General features: G+C 50.6%; 1 protein-coding gene across 1 annotated transcript in view; it reads right to left on the bottom strand.

Moving 5' to 3' along the window:
• LOC132805729 (beta-1,4 N-acetylgalactosaminyltransferase 1-like) overlaps positions 1–26,980 on the bottom strand; it is a 116,545-nt gene that overhangs the window by 57,749 nt on the left and 31,816 nt on the right. Inside the window, exons 4-8 of the mRNA XM_060820950.1 lie at positions 24,652–24,867; positions 23,113–23,289; positions 20,102–20,208; positions 18,275–18,312; positions 1,465–1,645 (exon numbers count right to left, since the gene is read on the bottom strand). Coding sequence (XP_060676933.1) covers positions 1,465–1,645; positions 18,275–18,312; positions 20,102–20,208; positions 23,113–23,289; positions 24,652–24,867 — 719 coding nt within the window. The remainder of the gene's footprint in view (positions 1–1,464; positions 1,646–18,274; positions 18,313–20,101; positions 20,209–23,112; positions 23,290–24,651; positions 24,868–26,980) is intronic.

The following is a 26,980-nucleotide window of genomic DNA, read 5'->3' on the forward strand; positions in this document are numbered from 1 at the left end:
ATATCTTCTGTCTGACTTCAGAATGGCTATTTGCTAATCAACCAATCCAAAGATGCTGGGACCGACCTCTGAAGCAGGTGGGACTTGAACTCAGGGCTGCTCCTTCAGAGGTAGGGATGCTACCACCAAACCATAAGATCCCCACTTAGCTTCAGATTAAACCATCCCCTCCACTGAGCAGGTCTCTTAATGGAGTAGGCCATGTTAAACACAGCATAACCATGCTCAAGACTGCAGATTACAAAGTCATACACGGAAACCGGCCCTTCGGCCCAACCAGTCCATGCTGACCCTCATCCCATACCAAACTAATCCCACTTGCCTGCTCCTGGCCCATATCCCTCCAAACCTTTCCTATTCCTGTACTTATCCAAATATCTTTTAATCTTGTAACTATACTGCATCCACCACTTCCTCAGGAAGTTCATTTCACACATTAACCACTCTCAGTGTTCAAAAATTGAAAAAAATCTTTCTCCTCTCACCTTAAAAATCTGACCTCGAGCCTTGAGATCCCCCACCCTAGGGAAGAGACACCTACCATTAACCCTACCTATACCCCCCCGTGATTTTTAAATCTCTGTAAGGTCACCCCTCAACCTCCTCCGCTCCAGTGAAAAACGTCCCAGCCTAATCTCCAGTTTAGTGATACAGTGACCAGCAGTATCGATTTCAGGTTTTGGTCACCTTGCTATAGGAAGGATGTTATTAAACTGGAAGGAGTGCAGAAGGAATTTACAACCATGTTACCAAGACTCAAGGGTCTGAGTTATAGGGAGAGGTCGGACAAGCTCGGACTTTTTTCTTTGACAGAGTAGGGGACTGAGGGTGGACTTTATAGAGCTGTATATGACCATGAGAGACATGGGTAGGGTGAATGCACTCAGTTTTTTTCCCCCAGGGTTGGGGAATCGAGGACGAGAGGGCATCAGTTTAAGGTTAGAGGGGAAAGATTAAAAGGAAACCTGAGGGGCAATGTTTTTTTTTCACACAGAGGGTGTTACGCATATGGAATGAGCTGCCAGCAGAAGTGGTTGAGGCGGGTACATTAACAACATTTAAAAGGCCTTTGGACAAATACATGGGATCGGAAAGGATTAGAAGGATATGGGCCAAGTGCAGGGAAATGGGATTCGTGTGGATGGACAGTTTGGTCGGCATGGACCAGTTTGGGTCAAAGGGCTTGTCTCCGTGCTGTCGGACTCTATGACTGGACACTGTATTCCAGAAGAGGCCTCACCCACATCCTCTCCCACCCCGACACGACGCGCTAACTCCTGTACTCAAAAGCAATGAAGGCAAGCGTTCTAAGCAAATAAAAAAAGAAAATCACCACAGAAAAGATACAATGGTAGCAATAGTCTGCCAGCCTCCTCCCCACGCCCCCTTTGACTCTATTCGTGGCCTACATTGTTAGGTAACGTTCCCCTCCCTCCCTGGTCATGTGACGGTGCAGCCACGTACCTGTGTCGGCCGTGTTGGGGTTGAAGATGGTGTTGCTGTAGGTGACGAACTGCAGTTGCCGGTTGAGGTTGTCGAGGCGAGAGCTCGACAGGGACATGTGCACCTGCCCGTCGCCTCGGATCGTCACCTCGTCCACCTCCGCCGCCACGTCAAAGGTGCCCAGCGTCGCCGTCAGGTTGACCTGTGGAGTTCAAGAGATGGGTGTGAGCAGAAATCGGGCAACCAAGGCCGGTTGGTTTAATGTGAGGCGGAAACAAGTCAACGGGTGAACTCTGGGTGTTGGGGGTCCGTTAAGGAGAGAGCCAGCAGAGATCTGTGAGAGGCAGCTCAGGTCAATTTGGGTGTCCTGACCAAGTAACAGGCCAAGGGACTGTCAGATCTCTGTTGGAGAACGTCAGTGACAGACGCATTTTAACGCGGAGATGGGGTGAGCTGATGCATTCGGACAGACGGGTAATGACCACTTAATTACAGAGTTTGGAACAGAGGGACCTGGTGAGGGGGGGGGCAGAGATCTTTGAACATATTGAGAGGATGGTTATTGGAGGTCTACACCCTAGGAGAAGGGATTGGGTCAATTGGGCCCGCATCAGTGTCGAAGGATGAGAGGGAATCCAATTAAAGTGCGCACAATCCTAACTGGGCTGGACAGGCCGGAATGCGGGGAGCATGTTATCCCCTGGTTGGGTCCAAAACCGGGAGTCGCAGTCACGGGGTAGGCAATTTCGGACTGGGGTTGCGGAGGCATTCCTTCGCTCCGAGGGTTGGGATTCTGTGGAAATCTCATCCACAGAAAGCTGCAGAGGTCAAGCCACTGGAACAACAACAACAAAAAAAAAAGAGATAGATAGGTGTTTATATTTTGGAAGGCGTGGAGGGGTGATGGCGAGAAAGTGGGAATATGAGATCGAGATAGGAGGATCAGCCCAGGTCAGGCTTGGATGACCCGCTTTTAACCCCAGTTTCTATGTCCCCGAAGCTGACGGGATCTTGGGCTTCAGAAAGGCAGACGTGGAGTACAGAAGCAAGGAATGATACAAGACCGTAACCAAGCTCTGGTTAGACGGCAACTGGAGTTTTGCGTCCAGTTCAGAATGAAGGCAAGAGCAAAGAAATGTCTGCCAATCTCAATCCAAGATGGTCATCCCCTTACCCTGAGACTATCCTCAGGTGTTCCAGATTCCCTAGTCAATGCTGGGGGGAAATGGGGGTGGGAATGACCTCTCAGGAGTGACCCTGTTGTAGAAACATAGAAAACAGATGCAGAAATAGGCCATTCAGCCCCTCGAGCTTGATGTGCCATTCAATACGATCATGGCTGACCCTGGATCTCAAAGCCGTTCTCTTGCCCCCCAAGGGCTTTGACACCGTTCGGCCTGGAGGACTCGATTCCCCTCTGAAGTCTCCGCAGTGATTTGGTCTCATCTCAGTCCGAAGTGGGTGAACGCAAATCCTGAGACCGCGGCCTCTCGTTCTGGATGGGGGATTCTCATCTGCACCTCTAAGCTTCACCCAAAGGGTTGTGAATCTGTGGAACTCCCCGCCCAGTTAAGGCCACCTTGTTGAAGGTTTTGAAAGGCGACGATAGGTAGATTTTTGAATGAAGGGTTATGGTAAGCGAGCAGGTAAATGCAACTGAGGCCACAATAGGATCAGCCGTGCTTGTATTGAATGGCAGAACAGGCTTGAAGGGGCCAAATGGCCTACTCCTGCTCCTAGTTCTCCTGCTCTCATTCTGACCATCCCAGTCAGAATTTTAACAAGACCGCCTCTCGAACTGGGGGGGGCGGGGCTCAGTGGTTCGCGCTGCTGCCTCCCAGCACCAGGGATCTGGGCTCAGTTCCAGCCTCAGACGACTGTCTGTGTGGAGTTTGCACGTTCTCCCCCGTGTCTGCGTGGGTTCGGCAAACCGACTGGGGTTTTGTATTGAGGCTGGAACTAATAGAACAGATAAGGGGGACCCGAGTAGCAATTAACCCAAAGGTGCGCATTGTAGGAATGAGGAGCACATAAACGGGCTTCCAGGCAACTTAGATAAGTTGAGCGGGTGGGTAAATATGTACAGCAGAGGTTTCCCACTTGCACAAGACAAACAGAACAGCAGAGTATGATTTAAGTGGCAATAGACTGGTATGTGCCAGTGTACATAGAACAGTACAGGCCCTTCAGCCCTCGATGTTGTGCCAACCTTTTAGCCTACTATGAAAATCCACATACACCACATCCACTAGGTTCCCCCTTATCTGTTCTATTAGTTACAGGCCAGCTAACCTGCACTGTTCCATTTTTATCCATACATTTATCCAACAGCCATTTAAATGCCCTTAAAGTTGGTGAGTCTACTACTGTCACAGGCAGTGCGCTCCACGCCCCTACTACTCTGAGTAAAGACACTACCTCCGATATCTGTCCTGTATCTATCACCCCTGAATTTAAAGCTATGTCCCCTTGTGCTAGCCATCACCATCTGAGGAAAAAGGCTCTCACTGTCCACTCTATCTAACCCTATGATTATCTTGTATGTCTCAATTAAGTCACCTCTCAACATTCTTCTCTCTCATGAAAACAGCTTCAAATCCCTCAGCCTTTCCTCTTAAGGCCTACCCTCCATACCAGGCAACATCCTGGTAAATCTCCTCTGCACCTTTTCCAAAGCTTCCACATCCTCCCTATAATGCCGTGACCAGAACTATACACAATACTCCAAGTGCAGCTGCACCAGAGTTTTGTCCAGCTGCAGCATAACCTCATGGTTCCGAAACTCCAATCCCTCTACCAATAAAACCTAACACACTGTATGCTTCCTTAACAACCCTATCAACCTGGGTGGCAACTTTCCGGGATCTATGTATGTAGACGCAGAGATCTCTTTGCTCATCTACACTACCGAGGATCTTACCATGACCCCAGTATTCCTTATTCCTGTTGCTCCTTCCAAAGTGAATCACCTCACCCTTTTCCGCATTAAACTCCATTTGCCACTTCTCAGCCTAGCTCTGCAGCTTATCTATGTCCCTCTGTAACCTGCAATATCTTTCCACACTGTCCACAACTCCACTAACCTTAGTATCATTCGCAAATTTACTAACCCATCCTTCTACGCCCTCATCCAGGTCATTTATAAAAATGACAAACAGCAGTGGCCCCAAAACAGATCCTTATGGTACACTGCTCATACCAGAACTCCAGGATGAACGTTTCCCATCAACCACCACCCTCTGTCTTCTTTTAGCTAGCCAATTTCTGATCCAAACTGCCACATCACCCTCAATCCCATGTCTCTGTATTTTGTGCAATAGCCTACCATGGGGAATCTTGTTAAATCCCTTACTGAAATCCATATACCCCACATCAACCGCTTTACCCTCATCCACCTGTTTGGTCACCATCTCAAAGAACTCAGTAAGGTTTGTGAGGCATGACCTACCCTTCACAAAACCATGCTGACTATCCCTAATCAACATATTCCAATTGAGATGATTATAAATCCTATCTTTTGGGTGGCACGGTGGCACCGTGGTTAGCACTGCTGCCTCACAACACCAGAGACCCGGGTTCAATTCCCGCCTCAGGCGACTGTCTGTGTGGAGTTTGTACATTCTCCCAGTGTCTGCGTGGGTTTCCTCCGGGTGCTCCGGTTTCCTCCCACAGTCCAAAATGTTCAGGTCAGGTGAATTGGCCATGCTAAATTGCCCGTAGTGTTAGGTGCAGGGGTATATGTAGGGGAATGGGTCTGTGTGGGTGCACTTCGGCGGGTCGGTGTGGACTTGTTGGGCCGAAGGGCCTGTTTCCACATTGTACGTAATCTAATCATAACCTTTTCCAACACTTTATCCACACCTGAAGTAAGGCTCACTGGTCTATAATTACCAGTGTTATCTGTACTCCCCTTCTTGAACAAGGGAATAACATTTGCTATCCTCCAGTCTTCTGGCACTGTTCCTGGAGACAATGATGGTATAAAGATCAAAGTCAAAGGCTCTGCAATCTCCTCCCTGGCTTCCCAGAAAAACCTGGGATAAATCCCATTCAGCCCAGGGGACTGGGCCAGTTTATTACAAACAACAATTGCTGATAATTTCGTTTTTCCCACAAAAGACATTGGCTTCTCCAGGATTTCTGGGAAATTCTTCATATCATTTTTCGGAGAAGATTAAAGTAGTTGTTAAACAGTTCGGAATCAAATCTACCTCTGGGAGAGGCCCGCGCCTTCTGCGAAACGTCAGACAATATTGATCCAGGTGACTAAGTCTCTCACCACAGCACAATCCTCTTATCTCGAGGATTGCTCGCATGAACCTTGGCTGTCCCACCCCCCGATACACGTAAATCCCTCCTTAGATACAGAGATCAGAATGTGGTCCCTGTCCCACCCCCCGATACAAGTAGATCCCTCCTTAGATACAGAGATCAGAATGTGGTCCCTGTCCCACCCCCCGATACAAGTAGATCCCTCCTTAGGTACAGAGATCAGAATGTGGTCCCTGTCCCACCCCCCGATACAAGTAGATCCCTCCTTAGGTACAGAGATCAGAATGTGGTCCCTGTCCCACCCCCCGATACAAGTAGATCCCTCCTTAGGTACAGAGATCAGAATGTGGTCCCTGTCCCACCCCCCGATACAAGTAGATCCCTCCTTAGGTACAGAGATCAGAACGTGGTCCCTGTCCCACCCCCCGATACAAGTAGATCCCTCCTTAGGTACAGAGATCAGAATGTGGTCCCTGTCCCACCCCCCGATACAAGTAGATCCCTCCTTAGGTACAGAGATCAGAATGTGGTCCCTGTCCCACCCCCCGATACAAGTAGATCCCTCCTTAGGTACAGAGATCAGAATGTGGTCCCTGTCCCACCCCCCGATACAAGTAGATCCCTCCTTAGGTACAGAGATCAGAACGTGGTCCCTGTCCCACCCCCCGATACAAGTAGATCCCTCCTTAGGTACAGAGATCAGAACGTGGTCCCTGTCCCACCCCCCGATACAAGTAGATCCCTCCTTAGGTACAGAGATCAGAACGTGGTCCCTGTCCCACCCCCTGATACAAGTAGATCCCTCCTTAGACACAGAGATCAGAACGTGGTCCCTGTCCCACCCCCCGATACAAGTAGATCCCTCCTTAGACACAGAGATCAGAACGTGGTCCCTGTCCCACCCCCCGATACAAGTAGATCCTTCCTTAGACACAGAGATCAGAATGTGGTCCCTGTCCCAAACCCGATACAAGTAGATCCCTCCTTAGACACAGAGATCAGAACGTGGTCCCCGTCCCACCCCCCGATACAAGTAGATCCCTCCTTAGATACAGAGATCAGAATGTGGTCCCTGTCCCATCTCTGATACAAGTAGATCCCTCCTTAGACACAGAGATCAGAACGTGGTCCCTGTCCCACCCCCCGATACAAGTAGATCCCTCCTTAGACACAGAGATCAGAATGTGGTCCCTGTCCCACCCCCGATACAAGTAGATCCCTCCTTAGATACAGAGATCAGAATGTGGTCCCTGTCCCACCCCCGATACAAGTAGATCCCTCCTTAGGTACAGACAGATCAGAATGTGGTCCCTGTCCCACCCCCCGATACACGTAAATCCCTCCTTAGATACAGAGATCAGAATGTGGTCCCTGTCCCAAACCCGATACAAGTAGATCCCTCCTTAGACACAGAGATCAGAATGTGGTCCCTGTCCCACCCCCGATACAAGTAGATCCCTCCTTAGATACAGAGATCAGAATGTGGTCCCTGTCCCACCCCCGATACAAGTAGATCCCTCCTTAGATACAGAGATCAGAACGTGGTCCCTGTCCCAAACCTGATACAAGTAGATCCCTCCTTAGATACAGAGATCAGAATGTGATCCCTGTCCCAACCCCCGATAAAAGTAGATCCCTCCTTAGACACAGAGATCAGAATGTGGTCCCTGCCCACCCCCCGATACAAGTAGATCCCTCCTTAGACACAGAGATCAGAACGTGGTCCCTGTCCCAAACCCGATACAAGTAGATCCCTCCTTAGGTACAGAGATCAGAATGTGGTCCCTGTCCCACCGCCCGATACAAGTAGATCCCTCCTTAGGTACAGAGATCAGAATGTGGTCCCTGTCCCACCCCCCGATACAAGTAGATCCCTCCTTAGGTACAGAGATCAGAACGTGGTCCCTGTCCCACCCCCTGATACAAGTAGATCCCTCCTTAGACACAGAGATCAGAATGTGGTCCCTGTCCCACCCCCCGATACAAGTAGATCCCTCCTTAGACACAGAGATCAGAACGTGGTCCCTGTCCCACCCCCCGATACAAGTAGATCCTTCCTTAGACACAGAGATCAGAATGTGGTCCCTGTCCCAAACCTGATACAAGTAGATCCCTCCTTAGACACAGAGATCAGAATGTGGTCCCTGTCCCACCGCCCGATACAAGTAGATCCCTCCTTAGGTACAGAGATCAGAATGTGGTCCCTGTCCCACCCCCCGATACAAGTAGATCCCTCCTTAGGTACAGAGATCAGAACGTGGTCCCTGTCCCACCCCCCCGATACAAGTAGATCCCTCCTTAGACACAGAGATCAGAATGTGGTCCCTGTCCCAAACCTGATACAAGTAGATCCCTCCTTAGATACAGAGATCAGAACGTGGTCCCTGTCCCACCCCCTGATACAAGTAGATCCCTCCTTAGACACAGAGATCAGAACGTGGTCCCTGTCCCACCCCCCGATACAAGTAGATCCCTCCTTAGATACAGAGATCAGAATGTGGTCCCTGTCCCACCCCCGATACAAGTAGATCCCTCCTTAGGTACAGACAGATCAGAATGTGGTCCCTGTCCCACCCCCCGATACACGTAAATCCCTCCTTAGATACAGAGATCAGAATGTGGTCCCTGTCCCACCCCCGATACAAGTAGATCCCTCCTTAGGTACAGAGATCAGAATGTGGTCCCTGTCCCACCCCCCGATACACGTAAATCCCTCCTTAGATACAGAGATCAGAACGTGGTCCCTGTCCCACCCCCCGATACACGTAAATCCCTCCTTAGACACAGAGATCAGAATGTGGTCCCTGTCCCACCCCCGATTCAAGTAGATCCCTCCTTAGATACAGAGATCAGAATGTGGTCCCTGTCCCACCCCCGATACAAGTAGATCCCTCCTTAGATACAGAGATCAGAACGTGGTCCCTGTCCCACCCCCCGATACAAGTAGATCCCTCCTTAGATACAGAGATCAGAACGTGGTCCCTGTCCCAAACCTGATACAAGTAGATCCCTCCTTAGATACAGAGATCAGAATGTGATCCCTGTCCCAACCCCCGCTACAAGTAGATCCGTCCTTAGACACAGAGATCAGAATGTGGTCCCTGTCCCACCCCCCGATACAAGTAGATCCCTCCTTAGACACAGAGATCAGAATGTGGTCCCTGTCCCAAACCTGATACAAGTAGATCCCTCCTTAGACACAGAGATCAGAATGTGGTCCCTGTCCCAAACCTGATACAAGTAGGTCCCTCCTTAGATACAGAGATCAGAACGTGGTCCCTGTCCCACCCCCTGATACAAGTAGATCCCTCCTTAGACACAGAGATCAGAATGTGATCCCTGTCCCACCCCCCGATACAAGTAGATCCCTCCTTAGATACAGAGATCAGAACGTGGGCCCTGTCCCACCCCCTGATACAAGTAGATCCCTCCTTAGATACAGAGATCAGAACGTGGTCCCTGTCCCAACCCCCGATACAAGTAGATCCCTCCTTAGACACAGAGATCAGAATGTGGTCCCTGTCCCAACCCCCGATACAAGTAGATCCCTCCTTAGATACAGAGATCAGAATGTGGTCCCTGTCCCACCCCCCGATACAAGTAGATCCCTCCTTAGACACAGAGATCAGAATGTGGTCCCTGTCCCAAACCTGATACAAGTAGATCCCTCCTTAGATACAGAGATCAGAACGTGGTCCCCGTCCCACCCCCTGATACAAGTAGATCCCTCCTTAGACACAGAGATCAGAACGTGGTCCCTGTCCCACCCCCGATACAAGTAGATCCCTCCTTAGGTACAGACAGATCAGAATGTGGTCCCTGTCCCACCCCCCGATACAAGTAGATCCCTCCTTAGACACAGAGATCAGAACGTGGTCCCTGTCCCACCCCCCGATACAAGTAGATCCCTCCTTAGACACAGAGATCAGAATGTGGTCCCTGTCCCAACCCCCGATACAAGTAGATCCCTCCTTAGATACAGAGATCAGAATGTGGTCCCTGTCCCACCCCCCGATACAAGTAGATCCCTCCTTAGACACAGAGATCAGAATGTGGTCCCTGTCCCAAACCTGATACAAGTAGATCCCTCCTTAGATACAGAGATCAGAACGTGGTCCCCGTCCCACCCCCTGATACAAGTAGATCCCTCCTTAGACACAGAGATCAGAACGTGGTCCCTGTCCCACCCCCTGATACAAGTAGATCCCTCCTTAGACACAGAGATCAGAATGTGGTCCCTGTCCCACCCCCCGATACAAGTAGATCCCTCCTTAGACACAGAGATCAGAACGTGGTCCCTGTCCCACCCCCCGATACAAGTCGATCCCTCCTTAGATATGGAGGCTGAGCGTGCAGCCGTCACCCCCGAAGCCCTGTACAAAGGACAGGATGAGCCTCAATCTGCTGGTGAGCTACACCCCTGCCCCTTGGCAACAAAGTCCTTGCTCCTCACCGATAACAATCACAATCTACAGTTTCTGGATGTGGACGAGCCTGGAGAGGGACCTGTGACAAGAACAGGGGTGTGAAATCGGGGTCGACCGGCTCTGTCCCGCCATTTAATGGCTTAATCTGTAATGTACCTCCCTGCTTCCATCTTTGCCTCACACCCCTTGACAAACAGTACATGAGTACAGCATTTGATCGACCCAGCCTGATCCAGTCTCCTTCATAGCATTGTGGGGGTGTCCCTCCACCAGATGGACTGCTGCTATTCAAGGTGGCGGGGGCAATTAGGGACAGGGGCAATAAATACTGGGCCCAGCCATCGATGCCCATGCCCAATGAAAAAGGAAGACTGCTCCAGTTGAAATCAGCGCAGTTATGGGTTAATCAATCTCGGCAAATATACAGTGCAGCTGGAGCTCTGGGGTGTGGTCGAGAGACAAGTGGGGACTGGGAAAGGCAGAGTCGACACACTCCAGGCAAAAGAAAAAGAACCAGCAATGCAACATTTTTGCAATACCTGTGATAAAAAGATACAAATTCCGTCTTCTTGCCTTCTAACAGACGGGTCTGAACAGCTCCCAGGAGGGAGTTACTTTTCAAAGCACCCAGCCAACACTCAAATCAAACAACTACGCCTTGAGAAGGGAGAAAATACAAAAAGTTTAGCAGCTCATGTCTTCGTCCGAGAAATTACTGGTGCTGGTAATTTGGACAGTATCAAAACCTTCCCGATAATTCGCAGGGACAGGTGATTTCTAGTCAAACATCCCAAGGTGCCTCAAGGGACCATCATCACAAATAACAGTTGACAACAAGCCACACAGGGAGACATTAGGACAGGTAACCAGGCCAAAATGGTCTCCAGGTGGGGGGAGGGAGGCGGAGAGCTGGTTTGCTGTCAGATGAGGCGGCACGGTGGCTCAGCAGTTAGAATGGCTGCCTTCTAGCGCAAGGGACGTGGGTTCGATTCCAGCCTCAGGCGACTGTCCGTGTGGGGTTTGCACATTCTCTATGTGTCTGTGTGGGTTTCCTCCGGGTGCTCCAGTTTCCTCCCACAGTCCAAGGATGTGCAGGTTAGGGTAGATTGGCCATGATCCATTGTCCCATAGTGCCCAGGGATGTGCAGGTTAGGGTGGATTGGCCGTGATCCGTTGTCTCATAGTGCCCAGGGATGTGCAGGTTAGGGTGGATTGGCCATGATCCGTTGTCCCATAGTGCCCAGGGATGTGCAGGTTAGGGTAGATTGGCCATGACAAATTGTCCCATAGTGCCCAGGGATGTGCAGGTTAGGGTGGATTGGCCATGCTAAATTGTCCCATAGTGTCCAGGGATGTGCAGGTTAGGGTGGATTGGCCGTGCTAAATTGTCCCATAGTGCCCAGGGATGTGCAGGTTAGGGTGGATTGGCCATGCTAAATTGTCCCATATTGTAAAGGGATGTGCAGGTTAGGGTGGATTGGCTGTGCTAAATTGTCCCATAGTGTCCAGGGATGTGCAGGTTAGGGTGGATTGGCCGTGCTAAATTGTCCCATAGTGCCCAGGGATGTGCAGGTTAGGGTGGATTGGCCATGCTAAATTGTCCCATAGTGTCCAGGGATGTGCAGGTTAGGGTGGATTGGCCATGCTAAATTGTCCCATAGTGTCCAGGGATGTGCAGGTTAGGGTGGATTGGCCATGCTAAATTGTCCTATAATGCCCAGGGATGTGCAGGTTAGGGTGGATTGGCCATGCTAAATTGTCCCATATTGTCCAGGGATGTGCAGGTTAGGTTGGATTGGCCATGCTAAATTGTCCCATAGTGCCCAGGGATGTGCAGGTTAGGGGGGATTGGCCATGCTAAATTGTCCCATAGTGCACAGGTGTGCAGGTTAGGGTGGATTGGCCATGCTAAATTGTCCTATAGTGCTCAGGGATGTGCAGGTTAGGGTGGATTGGCCATGCTAAATTGTCCCATATTGTCCAGGGATGTGCAGGTTAGGGTGGATTGGCCATGCTAAATTGTCCCATAGTGTCCAGGGATGTGCAGGTTAGGGGGGATTGGCCATGCTAAATTGTCCCATATTGTCCAGGGATGTGCAGGCTAAGGTGGATTGGCCATGCTAAATTGTCCCATAGTGTCCAGGGATGTGCAGGTTAGGTTGGATTGGCCGTGCTAAATTGTCCTATAGTGCCCAGGGATGTGCAGGTTAGGGTGGATTGGCCATGCTAAATTGTCCCATGGTGCCCAGGGATGTGCAGGTTAGGGTGGATTGGCCATGCTAAATTGTCCCATAGTGCCCAGGGATGTGCAGGTTAGGGTGGATTGGCCATGCTAAATTGTCCCATAGTGCCCAGGGATGTGCAGGTTAGGGTGGATTGGCCATGCTAAATTGTCCCATAGTGCCCAGGGATGTGCAGGTTAGGGTGGGTTGGCCATGCTAAATTGTCCCATAGTGCCCAGGGATGCGCAGGTTAGGGTAGATTGGCCACGCTAAATTGTCCCATAGTGCCCCGGGATGTGCAGGTTAGGGGGGATTGGCCACGCTAAATTGTCCCATAGTGCCCAGGGATGTGCAGGTTAGGGTAGATTGGCCATGACAAATTGTCCCATAGTGCCCAGGGATGTGCAGGTTAGGGGGGATTGGCCATGCTAAATTGTCCCGTAGTGCCCAGGGATGTGCAGGTTAGGGTGGATTGGCCATGCTAAATTGTCCCATAGTGTCCAGGGATGTGCAGGTTAGGGTGGATTGGCCGTGCTAAATTGTCCTATAGTGCCCAGGGATGTGCAGGTTAGGGTGGATTGGCCATGCTAAATTGTCCCACAGTATCCAGGGATGTGCAGGTTAGGGTGGATTGGCCATGCTAAATTGTCCCATAGTGCCCGGGGATGTGCAGGTTAGGGTGGATTGGCCATGCTAAATTGTCCCATAGTGCCCAGGGATGTGCAGGTTAGGGTGGGATTGGCCCTGCTAAATTGTCCCATGGTGCCCAGGGATGTGCAGGTTAGGGTGGATTGGCCATGCTAAATTGTCCCATAGTGCCCAGGGATGTGCAGGTTAGGGTGGATTGGCCATGGGAAATGTGGGGCCACAGGGATAGGATCGTGGGTTGGGTAAGATGCTCTTCGAAGGGTCAGTGTGGACTCAATGAGCTGAATGGCCTGCTTCCATATTGTAGGGATTCTATCATTTCTATGATCATCTTCACTTTGCCCCTCTCAAACAGGTATTGATTAAAATACTGACAAACAAGGGGCGCAAAAAGCCTTATTCCTCACATCTCTGCCATCTGTTGGTTCCAGTGTAAGTGGCTTCTTGGTCCGTGCCTCAAAACCACTCCACATCAGAGCAATGAGGTGCACAGGTTCACACTCTGATTCTGATTTGATGTTGCAAAATAGTTCATGCATCCAAAACCTCATTGCCTTGCTTCCAGACCTGCCTCTCTGCTCCATCTCTCACTGTGTCAGGATCGGAACAATGTACACGGCTTTGGGCAGCTTCAGTTACGTTGCTTGCTTGTTCAGCTTCAGATTTATCTGGTGAGTTCCCTCTGAGAAGTTGCACCAGGTTCTGCTTGCGGTCTGTGATCGCGGTTTCCATCATGTCTCACAGAGCAGTACATCAGCCATACTCACTTCCAGACCAACCTCACGCTGTCTGTGTTCAGATGCTTTCGGAGCAGTGGAAAGGTCACAAACTGTACCTAACCGTGCGGACCTCCTGAATGGTATCCAGAACAGAATCAGGAAACTGCCTTACTCTCCACAAACCATTGCAGTCAGGAAAGAGTATTGCCTTGGTGAGTTGGAGCGACAGTTCTTCACTGGTTATAGTCATAGAGATGTACAGCACGGAAACAGACCCTTCGGTCCAACCCGTCCATGCCGACCAGATATCCCAACCCAACCTAGTCCCACCTGCCAGCACCCGGCCCATATCCCTCCAAACCCTTCCTATCCATCCAGATGCCTCTTAAATGCTGTAATTGTCCCAGCCTCCACCACTTCCTCTGGCAGCTCATTCCATACACGTACCACCCTCTGTGTGAAAATGTTGCCCCTTAGGTCTCTTTTATATCTTTCCCCCCTCACCCTAAACCTAAGCCCCTCTAGTTCTGGACTCCCCCACCCCAGGGAAAAAACTTTGTCTATTTACCCTATCCATGCCCCTCATGATTTTATAAACCTCTATAAGGTCACCCCTCAGCCTCTGACGCTCCAGGGAAAACAGCCCCAGCCTGTTCAGCCTCTCCCTGTAGCTCAAATCCTCCAACCCTGGCAACATCCTTGTAAATATTTCCTGAACCCTTTCAAGTTTCACAACATCTTTCCGATAGGAAGAAGACCAGAATTGCACGCAATATTCCAACAACAGTGGCCTAACTAATGTCCTGTACAGCCACAACATGACCTCCCATCTCCTGTACTCAATACTCTGACCAATAAAGGAAAGCATACCAAACATCTTCTTCACTATCCTATCTACCTGTGACTCCACTTTCAAGGAGCTATGAACCTGCACTCCAAGGTCTCTTTGTTCAGCAACACTCCCCAGGACCTTACCATTAAGTGTATAAGGAGAAAGTGAGGTCTGCAGATGCTGGAGATCAGAGCTGAAAATGTGTTGCTGGAAAAGCGCAGCAGGTCAGGCAGCATCCAAGGAACAGAAAATTCGACGTTTCGGGCATAAGCCCTTCATCCTGATGAAGGGCTTATGCCCGAAACGTCAAATTTCCTGTTCATTAAGTGTATAAATCCTGCTAAGATTTGCCTTTCCAAAATGCAGCGCCTCACATTTATCTGAATTAAACTCCATCTGCCACCCCTCAGCCCATTGGCCCATCCCATCAAAATCCCGTTGTACTCTGAGGTAACTCTCTTCGCTGTCCAAACCAGCTACAAACCTGTTGCACTTATGTAGAGCGACTGGTCAGAATCATCTCCAGCAGCTGTCTTGCCCACCTTGTTTGTTCCTATCAGGCTCAGGGCTCGTATGCAAACTAATTCAACTCCTGGCAATCCCAGTACTGTTTTCCCCACGTCCGAGATGTTTCTTTTCCTTTTGTGCATTGTTCCCTTCATCTGACCTTGATCTTTCTGCAAACAATTTCCACCCAATTTACCCCCAGGAATGTTTCTCAGCATCATTCAAAGCCTCACCCCTTTCCCATTAATACGCTCCGGCTGATGACTGACAATATTAGGGCTTCCTCTCTCAGAAGACCTACTCTCACGGCAGGATCTCTTATGCCTGAAACAAACCCATCCCTGATGGGACCCATCTTTCAGTTGCATGAAGTGCTCAGAATTTCGTGAGATGCAACAGTGCAGTCACCGACTGATCAGTAACCTTTCTCTCTATCCCCTTTATGGGTGGCACGGTGGCTCAGTGGTTAGCACGGCTGCCTCCCAGCGCCAGGGACCTGGATTCAAACCCACCCTCGGGGCGACTGTCTGTGTGGAGTTTGCACATTCTCCCCGTGTCTGCGTGGGTTTCCTCCGGGTGCTCCGGTGTCTTCCCACAGTCCAAAGATGGACAGGTTAGGGTGGATTGGCCGTGCTAAATTGTCCCATAGTGCCCAGGGATGTGTAGGTTAGGGTGGATTGGCCGTGCTAAATTGTCCCATAGTGCCCAGAGATGTGCAGGTTAGGGTGGATTGGCCGTGCTAAATTGTCCCATAGTGCCCAGAGATGTGCAGGTTAGGGTGGATTGGCCGTGCTAAATTGTCCCATAGTACCCAGGGATGTGCAGGTTAGGGTGGATTGGCCATGCTAAATTGTCCCATAGTACCCAGGGATGTGCAGGTTAGGGTGGATTGGCCGTGATAAATTGTCCCATAGTGCCCAGAGATGTGCAGGTTAGGGTGGATTGGCCGTGCTAAATTGTCCCATAGTGCCCAGAGATGTGCAGGTTAGGGTGGATTGGCCGTGCTAAATTGTCCCATAGTGCCCAGGGATGTGCAGGTTAGGGTGGATTGGCCATGCTAAATTGTCCCATAGTGCCCAGGGATGTGCAGTTTAGGGTGGATTGGCCATGCTAAATTGTCCCATAGTGCCCAGGGATGTGCAGGTTAGGGTGGATTGGCCGTGCTAAATTGTCCCATAGTGTCCAGGGATGTGCAGGTTAGGATGGATTGGCCATGCTAAATTGTCCCATAGTGCCCAGGGATGTGCAGGTTAGGGTGGATTGGCCATGCTAAATTGTCCCATAGTGCCCAGGGATGTGCAGGTTAGGGTGGATTGGTCATGCTAAATTGTCCCATAGTGCCCAGGGATGTGCAGGTTAGGGTGGATTGGCCATGCTAAATTGTCCCATAGTGCCCAGGGATGTGCAGGTTAGGGTGGATTGGCCATGCTAAATTGTCCCATAGTGCCCAGGGATGTGCAGGTTAGGGTGGATTGGCCATGCTAAATTGTCCCATAGTGCCCAGGGATGTGCAGGTTAGGGTGGATTGGCCGTGCTAAATTGTCCCATAGTGCCCAGGGATGTGTAGATTAGGTGCATTAGTCAGGGGGAAATGTCGAATAATAGGGTTGGGGAAATGGTTTTGGCTGGGATACTCTTCGGAGGGTCGGTGTGGCTTTGTTGGGCCAAATGGCCTGTTTCTGTACTGTCGGGATTCTATGAGCAATAACCGTTCGTTAATATGGGGAGCCAGAAGATGCTTTCAAAGCCCAGAAAATCTATACCATTTGTTTTTCCTGTTCCTTGACACGGTGTAACTATTTCATAGATTGGCCATGGAGTGTGGAAAAAATATCACGAGATCTGATTCCGCCCCCCAACCCAGTTCACAGCAGGGGCTGGAAAACACACACAATCTTTTGATCATGTTCAACTTACGTGCTCTCCCTGTAGGAGCAAGTTCCATATTCCCACTGCTTATGCCATGGAATTTAATAATAATAACAATATTTTTTTAGATTAGATTACCTACAGTGTGGAAACAGGCCCTTCGGCCCAACCAGTCCACACCGACCCGCCAAAGTGCAACTCACCTGTACCTCTACATTTACCCCTTACCCAACACTGTGGGCAATTTAACATGGCCAATTCACCCTAACCTGCACATCTTTGGACTGTGGGAGGAAACTGGAGCAAACCCACACAGACACGGGGAGAATGTGCAAACTCCACACAGTCAGTCGCCTGAGGCGGGAATTGAACCCTAAGGGAATTTATGCCCTTAGTTTTGGTCACTGATTGAAAGGGACCCATCAGCTCCTTTCAGAGCCACAGTCAGGTTAGATCACAGCCAGTATCCAGTATTGTGCATTCAGGAACGGGAGGAGGTGACAGTGCACTGACCACATGGACAAAACCACCCCGGGCTCTGCAGTCCCAGGCAGCTCACTACCAGCCCCCTTGATCCAGGCTCAAAGATCAACCCCATTTCCTTTCCCCACCTTCCCCACCTTCCCCCCCCCAACCCCCACAGCCACTTCTCCCACCTTTGACAGCTGCCCAGCTCAAATAGCAGCCTTAATGCGAAGGACGTCCTGCGTTTATTTAGCGCTTTGCACAACGGCAGGGCCCCACTCCAGCTGAGGAAGCGCTTTCCTGCGCAGGCAAAGTGTCGAAAAGGCAGCGCCCCCATTTGCGCACAGCCAGATCCCACTCCCTTGAAGCTGGCGGATATATCAGTGGGGTGGTCAATAGGGAGACGTCAGCGCAGGAACAAACCGTGCTGGGGGTACGGCTTGACCTCATGTCCAGAGACAACTGACATTCAGCAAATAACAGGTTAACTCTGCAAGTTAACTCCGCAACGGACAGGTGTAAGGCAACAGACAGGAGGCCCCTTTGTTCCTGCAACTGCAATATTCAACTCTTCAGGTGCACAGAGAAGGAAAGGGATGAAACCTATTCACAACGAGCTCCATGCAAAGATTTGGAGATGCCGGTGTTGGGCTGGGGTGTACAAAGTTAAAAATCCCACAACACCAGGTTATAGTCCAATAGGTTTAATTGGAAGCACACTAGCTTTCAGAGCGTCGCTCCTTCATCAGGTGTTCGTGGAGCGTCACTCTGAAAGCTAGTGTGCTTCCAATGAACCCTGTTGGACTATAACCTAGTTTATGGTGTTGTGGGATTTTTAAACCAGGCAAAGAGTGCTTGTAGATATCTTACCCGATACAGTTTCCTGGACGGAGCTTGTAAACTTAAACCTGCAAGAAACAAAACACATTAGGAGTAAGGTCGCATTTGGCTTCACGTGAATTTTTCTTTCCTCTAAACACATGTTCGCGGGAGGTGAGCAACGCCACTTTATTGCCTGTCCCGGGATGCCCAGAGGGAGCCAATTGTACTGGGACTGGATTAGAATCACATGTCGGCCAGACTGAGCCAGTCTTCCTTCCTCGGTCGAACAAGTTCAGTTTTTATGACAGTTTGCCTGATGGCAACTGGGGAGGGGCAAAGATTCACATCTCGGTCAGGGCAGGACTTCAACTCACAACCTGCCAGGCCTCTAGGAATTCTCTGGCATGTCTCTGGCCTGGCACTCCAACCACAACACCATAAACAAATACATAGATCTAGATACCATCCATCAACCCCTCAGTAAACAAACAGGAAATGACATCACCACAAACCCCAGGAACCCCATCCAGGAGAAAGATATAAATAGAAAGCAGGAGACAACAGCTTCGCTTCACTTGGAGGTCACCACTGATGATGTTACCTAGCCAGGTAATGAAACGTCTGGATAGCAAACCTACAGCTCAGCGAGCAACACCTACACCCTAAACCTCAACCTGAGCTACAAACCTACACCCTAAACCTCAACCTGAGCTACAAACCTTCACAAACCTTGCAAAAATCACTGAGTTTATTGATCATTCATAAAACTCTACTCCCATTGCTCAGCTTAATTCACCAAACACTTGTGAATTGGGTGTCAAACCTCAGTTTTCCATTAAATTGCGGTTATGTACTGCAGCTGGGGCTCAGTGGTAACTCTTATACCTCAGAGTCTGAATGTTAAGGGTTCAAACCCCCTGGCAGTACTTCGATTCCAAGCCAAGGCTCCCAGTGTCGTACTGAGGGAGTGCTGTGCTGTTAGAAGGACCAGTTCACCAATAAGTTGGCAAACGGAGACCCCATTTGCCCTCAGAAAAGCTCCCTGTGGGGCTGTTTCAAATGAGGGCCAAGATACATCCTTTGACCGACCTCACAAGAGATGGATGACTAGGCCACTGATCACAGTGCTGTTGTCCAAATTGCCTGCCATTTTCCCCAGGTTGCAACAGTAACTGTGCTGCGCAATGTCATTTACTGGCTGTCAAGGGCTTTCCGCCATCCTGTGGTCGTGAAAGGTACTGCAGAAATGCATGATCCTTACCTGACATCCCTGACAAACATGGTCTGCCTCAGCTGCTGAAATCTAACTCCAGGCAGTCCTCTTTAAAAGCAAGCTGGATGCATTAACCTTTCGCTAATTCTTTGGTGGGGTGTGGGTATCACACACAAGGCCAGTGTTTGGTGCTGTCCCTTGTGCTGAGCGGTTTGTTCGGGCCGTTCATCGCTCTCTTGGATTAGGAGCGACACGGAGGAAGCCGTAGGATTGCAACAGGCTGTTACACAGGAACAGCAGGAGGCCACTCAGCCCCTCTCCCTCCTCCAGCCTGTCACACAGGAACAGCAGGAGGCCACTCAGCCCCTCTCCTCCAGCCTGTCACACAGGAACAGCAGGAGGCCACTCAGCCCCTCTCCTCCAGCCTGTCACACAGGAACAGCAGGAGGCCACTCAGCCCCTCTCCTCCAGCCTGTCACACAGGAACAGCAGGAGGCCACTCAGCCCCTCTCCTCCAGCCTGTCACACAGGAACAGCAGGCTATTCAGCCCCTTTCCTTGAACCTGCACGTTTAGCCAAAAATGAAAACCACCTTCAGCGATGACAGTCTGAAAAGGTTGCCAGATATCTCGCGCAGCCACTGAGAGTGCGTGGGTTCTGACCTGGGATGACGATGGTTTTGAGGGGCTGGACATGTAGCCCTTGCGTGGGGTATTCCAGAGGGGTGTTGGCTTTGGCGATGATCATGACGTCGGCAGAGGAATGGGACCTGTGTAAACAGCACAGAAAGCAAGAGGCGCTCAGGAAAACAGACATCACTTCAGAAGCTAATCCCAATCGAGAGCTCGCTGCAGGCTGTTGTGGATTGGACCAGACCCTCAAAATAGTCAGAAGGTCGTCTCGACCTTAACTTCGTTCTTATTTTCAATGTAAGACGTTGCATTCCGGATGCAATTTGATTGGTCCAAAACACAGTTAAAATTCAACAGAAGAACGAAGAACTGTATTGGAAAATTTAATAGACTAATAGATACAGTAACTATGAGAACATAGAACAATCCAGGCCCTTCGGCCCTAGATGTTGTGTTGACCTTTTATCCTGCCCTAAGATCAGTCTAACCTACACACCCTTCATTCTACTATGTGTCTATCCAAGAGCCGCTTAAATGTCCCTCATGTCTCTGACTCTCCTACCACACACCCGCCGCTCTCCGTGTCACACACACCCACCGCTCTCCGTGTCACACACACCCGCCGCTCTCCGTCTCACACACACCCGCCGCTCTCCGTCTCACACACACCCACCGCTCTCCGTCTCACACCCACCCACCGCTCTCCGTCTCACACACACCCACCGCTCTCCGTCTCACACACACCCGCCGCTCTCCGTGTCACACACACCCGCCGCTCTCCGTGTCACACACACCCGCCGCTCTCCGTCTCACACACACCCGCCGCTCTCCGTCTCACACACACCCGCCGCTCTCCGTGTCACACACACCCGCCGCTCTCCGTGTCACACACACCCGCCGCTCTCCGTGTCACACACACCCACCGCTCTCCGTCACACACACACCCGCCGCTCTCCGTGTCACACACACCCGCCGCTCTCCGTGTCACACACACCCACCGCTCTCCGTGTCACACACACCCGCCGCTCTCCGTGTCACACACACCCGCCGCTCTCCGTGTCACACACACCCACCGCTCTCCGTCTCACACACACACCCGCCACTCTCCGTGTCACACACACCCGCTGCTCTCCGTGTCACACACACACCCGCCGCTCTCCGTGTCACACACACCCGCCGCTCTCCGTGTCTCACACCCGCCGCTCTCCGTGTCACACACACCTGCCGCTCTCCGTGTCACACACACCCGCCGCTCTCCGTCTCACACACACCCGCCGCTCTCCGTGTCACACACACCCGCCGCTCTCCGTGTCACACACACCCGCCGCTCTCCGTGTCACACACACCCACCGCTTTCCGTCTCACACACACCCGCCGCTCTCCGTGTCACACACACCCACCGCTCTCCGTGTCACACCCACCCACCGCTCTCTGTGTAAAGAACCTACCTCTGACATCGCCCCTAAACCTTCCTCTCATCACCTTAAAGTTATGCCCCCTCATGACAGACATTTCCACCCTGGGGAAAAAGCCTCTGGTTATCCACTGTATCTATGCCTCTCGTCATCTTGTATGCATCTATCAAGTCACCTCTCATCCTTCTTCATTCCAATGAGAAAAGCCCTAGCTCCCTCAACCTTTCTACATAAGACCTGCCCTCCAGCCCAGGCAGCATCCTGGTACATCTCCTCTGCACCCTCTCTAAAGCTTCCACATCCTTCCTATAAGGTGGTGACCAGAACGGAACTCAGTGCTACAAATAAACTGTTGCATTATAGTACCACCATAAACGCACCCTTGGCAAAAGGCAAATTCAGAACACAGGCTGTCTCACATGCACCTCTGTGACCCCAAGAGGAAAAACATTTGGAGAAAATTCTGAGCTAGTGTTGGAGCCGGGCAGAGATTTCCCACAGCTTCTAACACTGCTGGGAACCCAGCAACAACTGCTGACAGCTAAAACTGAAAATCCTCATTCCATGGGAGTTTGACCCCACCCGTTCAGACCGCTTCTATTGTTCCAACCTTCTTTCTTAAAACAAAAAACCTGAGGCTTCACAAGGTGTTTATCTTCTCAGACTGTTCAGCGCCTGTCCCCCAATCTCTCTCTCCAAAAGAAATCTGACCAAAACACACCCCTTAAAGCCACAGTACCATCACAAGACTAACGATGTAGTGAAGTTTTGCAGGTGATCGACTGCTTGACTTGTTAACTTGAGGTTCTCTGTTGCTGGAAAAGCCCCCTTTGACCTCTCCCAGTTCCTTAAGAACACCCACCAATATCTGAGCCACTGTTGACTGATCAGCGTTCCCATGGATGGGGAGACTGGCAGCACCAGGGGGTGACATTGACAATGCCACCTCCAGGTGCCCTGGACGGATACCTCAAACCTTCCAAAAAGCAGTGGTGGGCCTTGTCAATCTGGAGCTGGGGGAAGGTGGGTGTGGGTTGCAGACAGTAGGGAAGGAGTCAGCAACGTTTAAGAAACATCTTTCCTGCAGGCTTCATCTTGCCACAGGGTTGTGAGGGAGGGTGCTATCATGTGACACGGCATCATTTCCTGTGAAGAATAAATCGCTGGGTAATGCAGAACCTAAATATTTCTAAAACGAGAAATAAAATTGAAGTGTTTTTTGGCACCCTCAACAGGAGCCAAACTTAAAAACGGAATATCAAGTTGTACAGTTTGAGAAGAGGGTGCTGACTGGTTGAGCCAAGGTTGGCATGGAGATACAGCAGGAACTGTTAACGGTCAACCTTTGTTAGCTAATTAAATTCAGATCAAGAACGTAGGCCCGGATTGTTCAGGCCGTTACAAGCAAGAATTAGCAGCCTCTCTTACTGATTCCTGAGTGAAAAGGGAACAATGTATGAACAAATTCAGGCACAGGCTCTGGACACCTATACTGGGGCTTCTATCACCATGGAGGCCGTTGCTGTGGGACCGGCTGTCAGTCTTCATTGAACATTTGCATATCTATTTTATGCTTGCAAAACGGCAAAGGCCTTGATGGATGTGGTGCTAGTTAGGACGACATACCTTTGCAGAAATTGCTGATACTCCTGTTCCCTCCTTTTCTTCAATTCCTCCCGTTCAGTTTCTCTGAAGACCTGCTCAAACTGTTGGACGGAAACCTGGTGGAAAAGGTGCTTGGCAAATGGGAGATTTATCACAGGCTCCTCTTTCTCACATCGGCAGCCATTCTTTGGAAGAAGCCTAAGGAGAAAGAGTTTTGTGGGCGTCAAAACACACTGACAACTCAAAGGCTGGACACATGTTGGATACTTCTTCACAACTAGCTTCAGAAACCAAAATTAATAAAGGCAATCATTCGGACGTTCAAGAATTAAATTGTCCCATAGTGCCCAGGGATGTACAGGTTAGGGTGGATTGGCCATGATAAATTGTCCCATACTGCCCAGGGATGTGCAGGTTAGGGTGGATTGGCCATGCTCAATTGTCCCATAGTGCCCAGGGATGTGCAGGTTAGGGTGGATTGGCCATGCTCAATTGTCCCATAGTGCCCAGGGATGTGCAGGTTAGGGTGGATTGGCCATGCTTAATTGTCCCATAGTACCCAGGGATGTGCAGGTTAGGGTGGATTGGCCATGCTAAATTGTCCCATAGTACCCAGAGATGTGCAGGTTAGGGTGGATTGGCCATGCTAAATTGTCTCATAGTGCCCAGGGATGTGCAGGTTAGGGTGGATTGGCCATGCTAAATTGTCCCATAGTACCCAGAGATGTGCAGGTTAGGGTGGATTGGCCATGCTAAATTGTCCCATAGTGTCCAGGGATGTGCAGGTTAGGGTGGATTGGTCGTGCTAAATTGTCCCATAGTGTCCAGGGATATGTAAGTTAGGGTGGATTGGCCATGCTAAATTGTCCCATAGTACCCAGAGATGTGCAGGTTAGGGTGGATTGGCCATGCTAAATTGTCCCATAGTGCCCAGGGATGTGCAGGTTAGGGTGGATTGGCCATGCTAAATTGTCCCATAGTGCCCAGGGATGTGCAGGTTAGGGTGGATTGGCTGTGCTAAATTGTCCCATAGTGCCCAGGGATGTGCAGGTTAGGGTGGATTGGCCATGCTAAATTGTCCCATGGTGCCCAGGGATGTGCAGGTTAGGGTGGATTGGCTGTGCTAAATTGTCCCATAGTGCCCAGGGATGTGCAGGTTAGGGTGGGTTGGCTATGGGGAAAATGTGGGGTTTACAGGAGATACGGTGGGTCTGGGCAAGATGCTCTTTGGAAGGTCGGTGTGGACACTTCAGTCAATGATTCTATGACTATTCTTTGATTCTAACGAAATCTAACTGCTTGAAACCAACGTATTGGCCTCAGCCACTTGCTGTGGCAGAGTATTGCCCAGGCTGGCCCACTCTTTGGGTGAAGACATCCCCCCTTCAGCTCAGTCCTCAACTGAGGCACACCTCCGCCCTCCCCCCCCAGTTGTGATCATGTGGATATGGAAACCTGAATCCTCAGGTACAGAAGGCAAACCGAATGTTTGGAAGTCCCAGGAGGGCCGGGGCTCCCTCCACGTGATGGAAATGCTGAGACAGGCAAGTACGGACTCACCCAGCCACGATCTCTTTCACTTTGTAGGAGATGTGGGCATATTTCTCCGACGGTTCCCAAACCGCTTGCCGCAGATGTCCCTCAGAAATCCCAGGAAATCGGTACCTGACGTCGACAACACGGTCAGGCTTCAGCGACCAAAGGCAGAGGAAGAAAATTCCCAGAGGCAACGTGACCAGCAAAAGACAGCACAGGGGATTCCTGACAGGACGCATGCTGGAAGCAAGGGAACATGACCAATCATTCCTTTCAGAAAGACACTGCAAATAGCTACACCGTCGATCGACTGAGTAAACGATCAGGAGCTCATTCACAAACAACGGGACTTCGCTTTGCAGCGTCACCGATTTATAGAAGGTCACCAGCAGAACAACAGGCCTTCCATTCCAAACTGGGCCTGTCTGTGCTGGTCAAAAACAACCCGCTGACTATTCCCCAGCACTGGGCCCAGAGCCTTGTCTGCATCTAAATCCTTCTTCAATGCGCTGAGGGTTTCTGCCTCTCCCACCCCAGGGAGTTCCAGATTCCCACCACGCACTTGGGATAAAGGTCTTTCCCCATCTCCTCTGAACATACTGCCTCTTGTCTTAAGTCGACGCTTCCTGGCCATTGATCCTGCTGTCAGGGGAAAGGTTCCTTCCTGTCCACCCCGTCTATATCGCTCAGTATTGGATACATCTCAGTAATGTCCCCTCCTCAATCTCCAAGGAAAACACCTCAGTCTGTCCAATCTTTTTCCATCACAGAAACACTACAGACCAGGCAACATCCCGGTAACTCCCACCTGCTCCAGGACAGGTAACATCCTGGTAAATCTCCCCTGCTCCAGACCAGGCACCATCCTGGTAAATCCCCCTGCCCCAGACCAGGCAACATCCTGGTAAATCCCCACTGCCCCAGACCAGGCAACATCCTGGTAAATCTCCCCTGCCCCAGACCAGGCACCATCCTGGTAAATCCCCACTGCCCCAGACCAGGCACCATCCTGGTAAATCCCCACTGCCCCAGACTAGGCAACATCCTGGTAAATCCCCACTGCCCCAGACTAGGCTATGTCCTGGTAAATCTCCCCTGCCCCCTCTCCAGTGTAGTCACATCCCTCCTATAATGTGGACTCCAGAACTCTTCACTATACTCGAGCTGTTGGAGGAACCAATGTTTTGTCCAGTTCCAGCATCACCTCCCTGCTCTTAAGCTCTCTGCCTCAGCTAATAAACGCAAGTATCCCAGATGTCTTTGTTACCACTTTATTCACCTGTCCTGATACCGTAAGAGACCCACGTATGTGCCTTTGATCAGCCTGCCATATCCTGAAACATCAATTCTCCTGCTCCTTGGAAGCTGCCGAATCTGCTGTGCTTTTCCAGCGCTGCGCTTTTCACATCTATCCTCCTGGAAGCCAAGACTACCCTCCTCACTGTTTACCTCCCTATCAATGTTCACATCATTCACACACTTACTGATTAACCCTCCTACAATCAAGTCATAGAGATGTACAGCACGGAAACAGACCCTTTGGTCCAACCTGTCCATGCTGACCAGATATCCCAGCCGAATCTTGTCCCAACCTAATCTAGTCCCACCTGCCAGCACCCGGCCCATATCCCTCTAACCCCTTCCTATTCATGTCCCCATCCAGATGCCTTTTAAATGTTGTAAATGTACCAGCCCCCACCACTTCCTCTGGCAGCTCATTCCACACACGTACCACCCTCTGTGTGAAAAAGTTGCCCATTTAGGTCCCTTTTATATCTTTCCCCTCTCACCCTAAACCTATGTCCCTCTAGCTCTGGACTCCCCGACCCCAGGGAAAAGACCTTGTCTATTTACCCTATCCATGCCCCTCATGATTTTATAAACCTCTATAAGGTCATCCCTCAGCCTCCGACAGCCCCAGCTGTTCAGCCTCTCCCTGTAGCTCAGATCCTCCAACTCTGGCAACATCCTTGTACATCTTTTCTGAACCCTTTCAAGTTTCACAACATCTTTCCGATAGGAGGCCAGAATTGAATGCAGTATTCCAACAGTGGCCTGACCAATGTCCTGTACAGCCACAACATGGCCTCCCAACATTTAAATCATTCCTGTAGAACACAAATTACAAGGGCCCCAACACCAAACCCTGTGGAACCAAATCGGTTACCGGCTTCCAGTTGGAAAATAAAAACCCCTGACTGTCACCATTTGGCCAATTCTGGAACCAATTTGACAACTTTGCTTGGGTCCCTTGGCCTCTAAGCTTCACGACCATTCCCGACCTTATCAAAGCCTCCACTGGGTATGTCAGTTCAACGGAAGATTTTGTTGTGGGAGAATGGAGGGGGAAGGG

This window comes from Hemiscyllium ocellatum, chromosome X, assembly GCF_020745735.1.
Source record: "Hemiscyllium ocellatum isolate sHemOce1 chromosome X, sHemOce1.pat.X.cur, whole genome shotgun sequence".
In the NCBI taxonomy this organism is placed as follows: domain Eukaryota; kingdom Metazoa; phylum Chordata; class Chondrichthyes; order Orectolobiformes; family Hemiscylliidae; genus Hemiscyllium; species Hemiscyllium ocellatum.